At 41.4% G+C, this 13,218-nt stretch overlaps 1 protein-coding gene across 1 annotated transcript; it reads left to right on the forward strand.

Annotated features, from left to right (window-relative positions):
* Positions 1-6,828: 6,828 nt before the first annotated feature.
* hapln3 (hyaluronan and proteoglycan link protein 3) lies at positions 6,829-13,218 on the forward strand. Its single transcript, XM_034149079.1, has 5 exons — positions 6,829-6,937; positions 7,735-7,870; positions 10,268-10,666; positions 11,020-11,322; positions 12,068-13,218. Exons 2-5 carry the CDS (start codon positions 7,741-7,743, stop codon positions 12,343-12,345), a joined length of 1,110 nt encoding a protein of 369 aa, XP_034004970.1. The 5' UTR covers positions 6,829-6,937; positions 7,735-7,740; the 3' UTR covers positions 12,346-13,218.

The raw sequence follows: 13,218 nt of genomic DNA on the forward strand, positions 1-13,218 counted from the left end.
AACGCTTTACATAAAATGTTGCCGTGCCACCAGATGTGAGACTTTTGGTTTCCCCATTAGTAAACCCCAGACAACTGTTGTCTTACGCGATGATCTCATCTCGAACCCCTCCCAAACACACCAGCTGTTTTCCCCTCACGGAGTTGCTTGTGTTTAAAGTGTTGAGGACCTAATGACAGCTTTATCCCATTCCCCGTCCTTTCTTCCCTCCTTGTCCTTTTCTCTGCAGAGCATGAGAAGGGCACTTCTTACTAGTCCAGTATTTAAAGGACACATTGTTTTCTTTCTTTATACCGGTGCTTTAAATGACATTTTAATGGTTGGATTCACATTGTGTGGCTGTTGTACTTCAAGAAGAAACTAATTGCCTTAAAAATGCAGTTTGCTTCCTGTATGTAGTCACATTTTGTTCTATAGTTATTAATATTCATTTTAATTTTGAACTTGCAGGATTTTATTTTCACATCGTATGTTGGGAATAGGCTTATTTATTTGAGCACTTTGTTGAAAACCCCCCATAAAACCAACAATACTAGGTCTAACTTACTTTGTATGGAAAGGGATTAACGCCATATGTGACTTTTATTTTGGTTTGACCAACGTTTCTTTGAGTCAGAATTCTAACTATTCTCAGAATACTACGATTTTGTTGTTGTTTTGAGTACATTCTCAGAATTCTGTTTTTTCCCCGCAGAATTCTGAGAATAAACATTTCAGTCATTTAAAAAATCCTTTTACCAAAAACGTTCAGATGAAAGCAAGAGATTGTGACCAACGTTCGTTAACCATCAGAATACCAAGGAAAGATTTTGATTTTCGAGTTCATTCCGAGAAGAAAATATGTCCGATCAAATCATTATTTTTACCGACAAAAGGTTGTGGATTATTCAACAACTACTGCCCTATATGTTCAATGTAACTCGGATATTATCTCGCAGAGTTGTGTTGGAAAATATGTGGAATTGAATCCGTCTCGCTGCACATCCATCAGCTCCGTGTCGGCCACTGTTTGGTTTCCTGGTATGACAGCTGGCCGGGGACGAGCCAGAGGAGGCAGGAAACTGGAGGCACCACAGCGGGCTCAAACAGGAAGGATCCACTCCTGGAAAACAACTGCTATTTTAGATCCGGTATGTGTACCAACTCAGACAAAACATCTCAAGGGACGTCACCTAAAAGAGGGGAAATCCTATGTTATTTCTTCTCAAATAAATGCTCTTAACTGTGGATCTGACAGGTGATGAGTGGCTTTTATCATAAATACACTTCTTAAATGGCATTTTGTATGTTTAGTTGTTGCTAAACTTGCATCAGAGAGTAACAACAAGATGGGAAATTGTAGTGTTTACTTGTTATTACAGCTCATTTTGCTTGAAACCGTCACCCTGAGCCCTGCAGTTCACTCTCCTGTTGGTCTTTTATTGAAACCTTCCTCTAATCATTTCAGTCCCGCTGGAAACACACTCTCCCTCCCTCTCACACACACACACACACACACACACACACCTCTTTGGGGTCTGACCTCTGTATGACGAGTCTCTGCTAATGACAATGTGTGACTTCAGACACGATCACCTGCTCTGACTCAAACACAAACGCACACAGTCATCTCTTCGGGCTTCTCTGGACCTGAATGTTGCTGTTCTTGCAGAAATTACACCCCCAGTTCAGAGGGGCTGCTGGTATTTGGGGCCCCGGGCCAAAAGCTTTCATGTGGGGCTTTGGGAAGAGCAGCGGTCTGTCTCTTCAAACACACTGGGAGATAATGGCTTAGAGACACACAGGGAGGGTGGCTGAGAGCGGGGGGGGGGGAGGGCGTCGTTAACAGACACTAAGGGGGTTTAGTGGCTGTTAATTACTTATCTCTCTGCCTTTTACAATGTTATGATGGTTATTTTATTTGGGGATAAAACTAATTTACTGCATCACTATCATAGGACGACCCAGAAGTCAGCATTGCAACGGCTTCCTCGACAAAAAGCACCATGATTTTTCCATTGGATTTCAGTATAATACAGAAAATAAGCTTTGTAGCAAACAGGTTTATGACTTATTTACTTAACACGTGTTAATCAGCAGAACAATCTCCATATAGGTACAACCGTTTGTGATCTTTGAAGCATAAATGGCAGAAGAAAAAAGCCAACGTTTATAGAGAAACTACCTCATGGTGTCATGACTGTGCATCCCCAACACTAAGCTAAAGGTGGACTCATGTAGGCGTGATGACGTTTACTTGTCGTCTTTAGTAACTCGTTAGCAACCGACATTTTTCTGACACACTTATTGACTGACGTGTTTTTTGTCATCGAATAAAACGTGAAAATCTCCTCCTGTGTTAACCACAGACTTTATCTCAGGTGTCTAACTACAAAGACTTTTGAAAACCATTGTCTTCAAGACAAGGGAACCAAAAGAGTTCAAATGCAAACTCACTTCCAGGTTTGAGGACTCATTCCTGCACCACTTTATACCGTATGCCACAGGAGCAATGACCCAAGGACACTTTGCATGTAGAGGATGGGGACCGTGCTATAAGTAGACACCTATTTTTGGGGGGCTTTTTTGTTTTATTAGACCGTAAATATAGATATACCGATACGGGACAACATATAAGGCTACCAATTGCATTACAACTCTGTGGTCAGTCTTTGTACATGATGCTCATTACAAAGTTAGCTATCGTGGAGTCCACCATTTGCCAAATTTCATTGCAATCCATTCATTAGATGTAGAGATATTTGACTCATAAAAACACATGCTTAATGAAAAGTTAGAGGATTGTGAGTTAGTAGCATTCATCCTCTTGGAACCGTGAATTATAGCACTGCTTCGTGGCATCCATAGTAGTTGAAATATGTCCGTCTGCACCGACGTGGTGCACCACTCTCTCCGAGGTTCCCTGGAGAGCTGTGTTGTGGCTTAAAAGGAAATCCCAGGCAAGGAAGTGAGCCCTTCTGAACCCGTCATAGATATTTTCTTTCAAAGCAAATATTTCAGATGGAAGTGGAGAGAAGAAGGAATGAGTGGTTTCAGTGCGTCAATGATGAGTGAAGATGCAAGTATTCAAAAAATGCACCGAAATCTTAACCGTAGATTGTGTAATTCAGTTACTTTAACCTTGTTTTAGTGACAAATGCGACAATAATGTCCTATTTGTATGACTGTGTCAATGAATCATCATCTTAGCTTCCACATGGTGTAAGTTTGTTGGGAGGAACACAATGAAATTGCTGTTTGTGGTAAGAGGAGGAGTGGCAGACTCACAGTTGGTGTGGGTTTGTGGACGTACAGAAAAGAAAGTAAGAATGAAGAGAAGGAGAACAACATGATGAGTTCAGTTTAGGGGAAACCACAACTGATGAGGTTTGTTGTGATCCAGATCTGGGATTGTCTGCTACAGATTTAATCCCTCACTTAAACATTAACGTAGATTGACTGTCTGCAAGGTCACATCAAGTCAAACTGAACGTCAAGGGCCCATAAGTGTAATACCAAATCATTGTAGATCAGAGATGGCCCCCGTTTGCACAGCTAGTACAGCTAAATGTATTTGAGCAACCTAAAGGAAAGGTCATTTGACTGCTTTCCCTCGCTGTGAGACTGCGATACGATCTATGTTTCCAGCAGGGGACTAAAGCTGTGATCTATTATCCCTTCAAAGTCACCAGACTCCATCGACAAAAACAGTCATTTTGGCGATCACAGAAGATACTGCTGTCGCTATTGGTTGTCTTATTTTTTGTTATCCCTTTGAATTTTGTAAAGCAGAACTAAATACTGTTTAACCAAAGTCACACAAAAACACAAACAAACCATCTGATCAAGGCAGAATAAGTGCAGCATCTCCCAGGTGCTACAGTATGAGGTAAAATTACTGTTTTTGTCAATGGAGTCTGGTGGCTTTGAAGAGACATTGAAAAGCTTCAGATCTCAGGAAAGCTCTGACAGTAAGGTAAAGCAGTGAAATTATACCAAAAAAAGGTACACTTAAAACCATATAAACCTTTTTTAGAGTCTGCATTGCGTTGTGCTGCCAAAGAAGTTAACTGCTTTACTCCTGTTTCAGTATTTATACTTTATTCTTCAAACTATGGTCACTATCATATAACAGCCAATGGCGGTAATACACTGACTATGGATAAGGACCTCATTCAACCCCATTTCAAAACATCTGAACTCTCCCTTTAGTGTAATTTCATTTTAGAGGACGGAAGAGTATGATGGCAGAAATGTAGGAATGTGGTAAATACACAAATTCTAACCTTGATTAGTGACCACAAGTGATTTAAAATGAAACCCTCAACATCCTCGCCGTCTTCCAGCGGCTCGACATTCCCTTGATCTTGGGTTTTTGTTATTCGGGCCGGGTGTCAGTCAAGTCAGAAGAAAAACTGCAGAGCGCTGACCGCAGAGGAAGGAGTTGCGTGCAGGACTTTCAGACTTTAAATATGGTGTTGTGTAGTGTTGTGGCTCTTCTGGGGACAATAAATATCACTTTCAGGATTCACGTTGTGCTCGTGTCAGGAGGCCAGCTTCCATCTGCGCCGTGAAAACCAGCCGCTACTCAGATATTCGGGCAGCAGCTCCTTCTCTCTAGGTCCCACTGGAGAACTGGAATTGCTCTTGTTTTCCAACACGGCTGCTATTATTTCCACCAACGATTGAAATATGAGGTCATGTGGCAATATCTGCTGTGTTACTTGAGGGCATGGCCGAACAGGGGGCATTCAATAACAAGCTATATCAAGCCTATCAGGAAAGGAGAAGTTGGCAGCATGTTGCTGCTGTTCAAAGCAACTTTCACACATTACATTACATTACATTTAGCTGACGCTTTTATCCAAAGCGACTTACAATGAGTGCATTCGACCAAGAAGATACAAACTTGAAGAAAACAGAATCATATAAGTACATCAGGTTTCATAGAGCCAAAACATTTCAAGTACTACTCAACTAGCTTTAGATAAGCCAGTCCTTTGTTAGTATATAAGTGCTTTGTTAGTCATTGTATTGCTCGAAGTGGAGTCGAAAGAGATGAGTTTTCAGTCTGTGCCGTTAGATGTGTAGGCTTTCTGCTGTCCTGATGTCAATGGGGAGCTCATTCCACCATTTTGGAGCCAGGATAGCAAACCCACGTGTTTTTGCTGATGGGAACTTGGGTCCCCCTCGCAGTGCGGGTGCAGCGAGCTGTTTGGCTGATGCAGAGCGGAGTGCACGTGCTGGGGTGTATGGTTTAACCATGTCCTGGATGTAGGAAGGGCCAGATCCATTCACAGCATGGTACGCAAGTACCAGTGTCTTGAAGTGGATTCTAGCATTTACTGGAAGCCAGTGAAGGGAGCGGAGGAGCACCTAATTGTTGCTCCTCCCGTTTTAAAAAAAACCTGCCATATATCTTGGTAATTTAAAAAACATGCACTTTGTTGTGGATCTTAACTCTTTGGACATTATAATCTAACACAATACAAACACAGACACTGTTGATTACTGTAAAAGATGACACTCTTGTACACTTCAAGAGACAAAATACTTCCAACAAATCAGTCTGAAGATGTGTCTGAAGATTATCTTAAATGTTAACTCTCTGTCACACAAAGTCAACACTCACATGACAATGTGGAAGTGGATATTTGGACCATCAATGGTTTCCTGTCAATATTCAACCTTTTTAAGCAGGAAACACAGATAGTAGAATAGCTGTCATTGTACAAAGGATTCCCTATACGACAATGATTAAACCAACATGATAACAAAACAACAAGGCCTGCTTCTAGACGTTTTTCTTGGTTTCTCCATCACCTGCCCAACATTTTTTATTTAAAGGATAAAGATAATGTTTCTATCAACAGCTCATGATGACAAATTCAAGTGGAAAAACACTTGACACCTCATTTATATTTTAAAATCCAGGGTCAGTCTTGGTTGCATCATTTTGAGAAAAGGCACACCTGCGTTGTTAAGTGTTAATGAGGACTTTCCTCTGCTGTTAAATGGACCTTAACCTATTAAAATGACCAGGGTTTTATTGTTTGCTTTCATGAATGTTGAAGCCTTATATCTTTTATTAGGATAAACAAGATGTTGCACATCCCAAATTGGTTGAAAAAGTTTGAAAAGGCGATCCTTTGAAGGGATGCGACGGAAATGGGTCAACTGTTTTGACCTGACCCCTGTTAATGTTTAAACAATGATGCTAACAGAATTGAGGTGGCATCTGTCTGCAAGATGTGCTGACGTGGCGTATCTGTACGGGTATTTGTATTAGTTTCACAGTTTTCACAATAAGTCAATAAAGTCTTACGAATATAAGCAGAAAAATTACCCATGTGACTGTTATTCTACTTAGTTTGTCTAGTAAGTGTGGTTTGATTTGTAGTAAGTTGAGGAGGAGCCTCACATTTTGTATTACACCATCTTAACTGTGGTATTTTTTATTACGTAAAGTACATGTTCCACTACTGAGAACTGTTATAATGAAGTAAAACTATTAAAATAAGGGAAAAGCAGAATATTATTGTATATGTGAAGTTGGAAACATTAAAAACATGCATGTGTGCATGTTAAATGACTTAAACGATGAAAAAAAGTTGTCAATTAATTATTTGTTTCCAGTAAAAGCATCACATGAAGAGAAAAGGCTTAAGAAAAGCACAAATACCTCAAATGTGTGATTAATTACGAGTATAAGTACTGGTGTTTTATTTTTGTATTTGTTTTATGGTCTCGTGCATGATGTGAGGTCACTGCTCACTTCAAAGGGGATGCCTCGTCGCGTGACGTAGCGCTCGTGCTGCTCTCAGTGTGTCTGAGCGAGGCAGAGGATGAGGAGGAGATGATCTGAAGACGCTGAGAGGACTGCTGCTTTCTGTGTGACTCACTTTACGACTTCTTGGTTCCCATAGACGGACGGTAAAGCGGAGGATTTAAACCGGAGGTAGGCTACTTCACTGTTTGGCTTTTTCTTTTGTTTTTCATTCTTGATTTACGGGTGAATTTTCGAGAAATGGTAGCCTAATAATTCAGTTAGTCAACAGAGAGTAGTAACACTGTATAGGCTACCTTGTAAAGCAGCACGGAAGAAGTAATTAAAATGTAATGTATGTAATGATTAAATGAACACTATCATTATTATAATCGCGTTATTGGTGATATGGGGGGTTGCAATCTTTAAAGGCAGAGAAAGAGAATAGGAAGGAGATAATTGAATATATTAAACGTATTTGTCTAATGACAGGGGTTTGAGAGAAGTTTATTTAGTTCCTAATAGATTGATAGTCTATAATGTCATAAAATAAAATGAGTGATAAATGTTTTTTATATACTTTGACGTTATTTTTATTAATGTAGGATGAAAGTAGGCTGTGTTTAACAACCATTGTGAACACACCAAACATTCTTTCATCTAAAACGCTGAAGAAGCTCATGTTTTATTTATGTATTTATTTACATTTTTATTAATGTAGTGCAATACTGATTCTGACATTGGATTATCAGCACTCCACCATCTCCTTTGAGTCACATATTTTAGGGATTTTGAAAGAGAATTATGTATACCTCTGTAATACAGATGCTTTAATACAATTGCGTGCATCGAATTAATTGCTTGCCAGTGTGTGATTCATCGGCGTCCTTCTCTTGGTAGGCTATATATGTTGCCAATATTTAGTAATTGACAGCAGAGCAGATAGGGGTTCACTCAGCAGCCTATGTGTTGTGACGGTTGCTCCGCAGATCACCATGCTGACCCCGCTGCGCTCCCTGCTGGCCGCCTGCCTGGTGCTGCTGCCCGGCTCTCAGGCCTGGGGCCCCAGCTACAACAACGGCTTTCACTACCAGGACATCAGCCACGGAAACGGAAACGGAGAGAGTAAGAGTGCGTGTGCGTGTGCGCGTGCGCGTGTGCGTGCGCGTGCGTGTGCGTGTGCGTGTGCGTGTGCGTGTGTGTGTGTGTGTGTGTGTGTGTGTGTGTGTGTGTGTAAAAGAGAGGGCTGTGCATGTCTATGTGTGTTTTAATGCATGTGTGAGAATTGTTGTAGCACATTTGTTCTCTTGCACAATTTTATTTTATTTATTTGTTGTATGTCCAATATATATTCATGTTGCATTGATGGAGGAGCCTGTGACTTAAGTTTTTCATTGCCATATCTACTAACTATGAATATGGATATATTTCCATGTTATGCTGGTGTATACTGCTACTCCACTACTAAAGGGAAATATTGTACCCTTTACACTACAGAATGTATTTGATACCTTAAAGGTGGGGTATGTAATTTATTTCAGAAACACTTTTTGTTATATGAATGCTCTTAACATCCCGATAGCAATGAATATATTAAATGCTTTGACAATAAATACATACAAAAATGTCATCCGTGGAAGCCGTAGCGCTGTAAAAAGCACGACCAATCATTTTAGCCGGCCCGGTTAAAATAATTGGAAAAACTTATCTCGTGCCCTCATTGGTCATGTGCGCGTTCGTGTGTGTTGGAGGAGGGGCTCTGTAAGGAAGTCTGAAGGAAGAGGCAGATTTTTGCCTAGCGCACTCGAGCTGGTTTCTCCAAAATTACATACGCCACCTTTAGGTTACTGGTTCATTTCCTATTCAGATTGATAATAGCCCTACAAAAATATTGAAACAAATGAATTATGATTTATTACATCATTCAGCTGCAGGCAGCAAATAAAGTAGTTGAAATGTGCTCTTTTACTCACTTTAACATTAGTTAGACTTGCGTATGAATGCAACAATGATTATAATCAAGCGATGATTCTGAAATGGGGCAGTCTGCATGATGCATACTCTTATTTTGGTCGGTTTTGTATATGTGAAAGCTCATATTTTGGTATTTTTAAGTAAAACTTTAAATACTGTTTACTTGAAACTGAATATTTAACACAATCAAAGCAAGTCAGAACTTGGAATACTATGTCCACCTCTGCTGTGTGTGAGAAGCAGAATAATAACAGGGTTCATTTGTTTACATCACAGCAGCTGGATGTGCTGGGAGGAGGGGTTGAAATAACAAACTCTGTAGTTATTAATGTTATTTTTGTAACGGTTGACCTGTGTGAGTGTGGTGAACATATCCGTTTGTGTTGCACTAAACAAAATATAAACCTATCCAAAGTAATTTGTAGCGTTTATTTGTGTCATATAAAGGAAATAATATAAGACACTGTTAACATGAAAATCATAGACTGTATACAAAGTTGGAAATGCAGACTCATTGACGTAAACTGTCCTACATTCTGTGTTTGATGTCAGACCAGTCGAGGGTTAGAATATGACTGAACACATCTTTCTCAGGGCAGTTTCTCTAAATGCATTTGTGTGAATAATAACATTTATGATTACGCTCTAATCCATGAAGTTTGGCCAGAGAGACTGTATTGATGTTTTTAGTAACACCTTAGTTTAACAGGTAAACATGTCCACTGTGAGGTCCGTACAGCTGTGAAATGATGCTGATTCAAAACAGCTACAAAATTAATCTCATAGAAATATGGGTGCCCCAACTTAACTCCTGTAAAAGGTTTCTTCCTATGTGTTGCACCATAACATCAATGCAACTTCCTTAATATACTTATTAACCTGGCAATAAACTGGATTCTGATTCTGGTTAAAAATCTGTGGGACCTTGTGGGATTACATGACCAGCGAGGAGTAAAGGCACATATCAGAAAGATTTAATAATCCTATAAATATATATTCTTAAAGGTCCCCTATTATACTGTTTTTCCTCAATATATTATAGGTCTCAGATATATACAAAACATGTCTCTGAAGTGTTTGGCTCCAAACTCCAAACAGATCATTGCAGCATCCCATAATCCCCTCTGTTTCAGCCCTGTTTCAAAAGTGCTGATTCTCTGTCTGTTACTTTAGATGAAAATAAGGAGCGACTCCCCACGCCCCTCTGAGAGATATTTGGTTACAAAGAACACATTGGTGCTCTAGGAGGAGATTCAGGTGATAAGGTGGGGGGGGGGGTTACCTTGGTTGGTGATTGGCTAATGGTTACACAAGCCAAAAAATCGTTATGACATCATAAAGTGGCTCATCGGCTCATTTTCAGACGGCTCATTTTCAGACAGGTTTTTATATAAATGGATCAGGACAAAAAGAGAGAGAATCTTTGTTCCTGAAACTTTCAGAGTCTCTTTACACAGAGGGGACACATGTTGATGTAGAAGAGACATGATAAAGTGGATTTTGCATAATAGGTGACCTTTAATATTTCTGTTCTTGTGTCTTCTCTAGTCTACTTTAACGGGGTGCGCCTCCTGGTGGAGTCCCCTGAGATCTCGGTGTCGGCCTCCAGGGGCAGCAGTGTCACGCTGCCCTGCCACTTCCACTACGAGCCCGAGCCCTCCGCGCCTCGCAGGACTCGGGTCAAATGGTCGTGGCTTCCCGCCAACACCGTCAGTGCACCCGTGTCCCTGCAAGCCCTCGCCATGGAAACGGAGGTCATGGTGGCCATGGGCAACCGTCACCGCAGCTACGGCAGCTTTAAGGGAAGGGTCCGCCTGCGACGCTCGGCCCCGGGCGACATGTCCCTGGTGATCAACGGGCTGCAGCTCAATGACACGGGGAGATACCGGTGTGAGGTGATCGATGGCCTGGAGGACGAGAGTGTGACGGTGGACCTGGAGATGAGGGGTGAGCAGAGTGTGTGAGTGTGAACTGGAGATGAGGGGTGAGCAGAGTGTGTGCATGTCATGTCCTCCAAAAAGACAAATCAAAATCTTAGCTTAGGGGAATATGTGGTCCTTCCATCATAGTCCCCGCTGCGAGGACACTACTTCGCCAAGAGGAGAGGGGCTGGCCTTTTTGACAGAAGTGAAACAGACAGAGTCAAATTCAACTGGTGCACCTTTCAATCATACTTGCCAAACTCCTATTCATTCATAATCATTGCTCTTTCTTAATGGGACAGTATCTTACCACCATGTCTATGTCTATGTCTGTGTATCACCATAAAAGGTCATTTCTAACCTCTCCTCCCTCTGTAGGTGTGGTGTTCCCCTACTTCTCTCAGAAAGGACGCTACCTTTTTAACTTCTTTGAGGCCAAACAGGCGTGCAAGGATCAGGAGGCCACGCTGGCTACATTTGAGCAGCTCTTCACGGCGTGGGATGAGGGGCTGGACTGGTGTAACGCCGGCTGGTTGGCTGACGGCACAGTGCAGTATCCAATCACAGCCCCTCGTGACGGATGCGGTGGAGATGACTTAGCTCCTGGTCTGCGCAGCTATGGACAACGACATCGCCTCCTCCACCGCTACGACGCCTTCTGCTTCTCCGCCTCTGTCAAGGGTCAGTATGACTGATTGGGAACGTTTCAAAAGGTGCAAGATATGGCCATAGATATCTACTTACTGACTTACTTAATGAACAGTTAGGCCCATTCTTTCTTGTAATGCCACTTCCTCCTCGAGATGCAACAGTGAGTCACTAGTGTCCAGTTTCTACTTATTAAAGAATGAAACAACAATCAAAGAAAATATTCGAAAGACCAGAGAAGTAGAGCCATCCGAGGCCATGTCAAATTTCATGTTGAAAGAACAGGGTCAGTTTACATTTGCAATGTTTTTTTATCGGATTCAATCCAATGAGGCAGAAACAAAAACGCCTTTGGCTGGTGGTTTTGGTTTTGCCTCGTATTCGGGTAACACAAAACTGGCGCTAGGGTTTGTGTTTGGCTGAGATTGAGCTGCTGTAGACGCTAACTGAAGGTCCATCTCCAATTTCCTTTGCCCCTTTTCCTTATGTCATGTGGTCTAATGGTGGCAGACAGGATAAGGCGAAAGTGTAGGTTGTTTTTCAGTTTCTGTAGAGTCAGATTTAGTTCGTTAAATACAGCTTACATGAACTGTTCAGCTCCCGGTTTCTGTCACAGGAAACACAAAGATGGCTAGCACGCGCTAGTTCAACCTACTAGGCCTTCTTATATAACTGATATATTTAGATTTAGTGTCTACTCCTAGGCATTACATACTGCATCTTCAAACCCAAATACATCAAGTTGAATCTCTTCACCTATGATTCTCTTCTGATTTAGGGACTGTGTACTTCTTAAAGCACCACACCAAGCTCAACTTCACAGAAGCGGTCCAGGCTTGTGCCAGTGATGGAAGTCAAATAGCCAAAGTGGGCCAGATGTACGCCGCCTGGAGGCTGATGGGGTTGGACCGCTGTGACGCCGGATGGTTGGCTGACGGGAGCGTCCGTTATCCCATCACAAAGGCTCGAGCTAACTGCGGCCCACCAGAACCAGGGGTGCGTAGTTTTGGGTTCCCCCCTCTGAGCCTGAAATTTGCCGTCTACTGTTATCGGTAGATGCTTCGGCTCAAAATAAGACAAACAGCGCATTGGTTCAAAACTGGGTTTGTGAGGTTAGCATTAGCTATAGCCTGGGAACAAATTAGCAGTTTCTTCATTTCTGAGCTATTTCAGTCTGGGTTAGTCACACTCCACCTCCGTAAGACTGTATTCGTATTGAACTTTACTACCGACAACCTCTGTTTAAACGTGTACATTTATCATGGGATGCCACTTGTACTTAAACAAATGTCTCTGTAGGCTATATGGCCAGAACAAGAACATTACACCCACGTCTCAATACAAAACCATGGGCATTAGCATGCTGCTTATACAGCTACAATATTTTTTAAACCCTATTTTATAGGTTGATATTGGGCAATAAGGCTCACTGTCTGTGTTCCAGTTCATCTCAGAGGTGTCGGTGGGTTTCGGGCAACTTTTGGGTAAGTGCCTTGCTAAAAAGCACCTTGTTGGATGAGGTAGTGAAGAGTGTTTTCCTCTCAGATCTTTCCAGCTGGTCCATGATTGTACTCTCATTTACTCTAGGTAACTCTTTTTGACTTTCTAACACTGTGAAATATACTAGAGTCTTTGTATGTCTTTGTATCTCATTAGAGAAGTGTAATGCATCTCTTTTAGCATTTTTCTGGGCGATTAAGAGTAGTGCTCTGTGATGGAGAAACCAGAATTTAAGAGTAAGTATCTGTATTGTTGTTATGTTTAAACTACCTTACCTTGTTTACATCCTTTGTGGAAGAAGAAGCAGTGTTTCATCAAATACTTATGTATCTAATGGTTTTGTGTTTCATTGTATATGTATATGCATTTGTACTGTTTTCTACAAATTAATAAAAAGACTACTGTAAAGATGTCTTTATATAAAGTGCA

This window comes from Trematomus bernacchii, unplaced genomic scaffold, assembly GCF_902827165.1.
Source record: "Trematomus bernacchii unplaced genomic scaffold, fTreBer1.1, whole genome shotgun sequence".
NCBI lineage: Eukaryota > Metazoa > Chordata > Actinopteri > Perciformes > Nototheniidae > Trematomus > Trematomus bernacchii.

Coding starts and splice junctions, on each gene's coding strand:
- hapln3 (XM_034149079.1), top strand. CDS start 7,741: ATGCTGACCCCGCTGCGCTCCCTGCTGGCCGCCTGCCTGGTGCTGCTG. Junction 7,871..10,267: donor CGGAAACGGAAACGGAGAGA/GTAAGAGTGCGT, acceptor TGTCTTCTCTAG/TCTACTTTAACGGGGTGCGC. Junction 11,323..12,067: donor CTTCTCCGCCTCTGTCAAGG/GTCAGTATGACT, acceptor CTTCTGATTTAG/GGACTGTGTACTTCTTAAAG.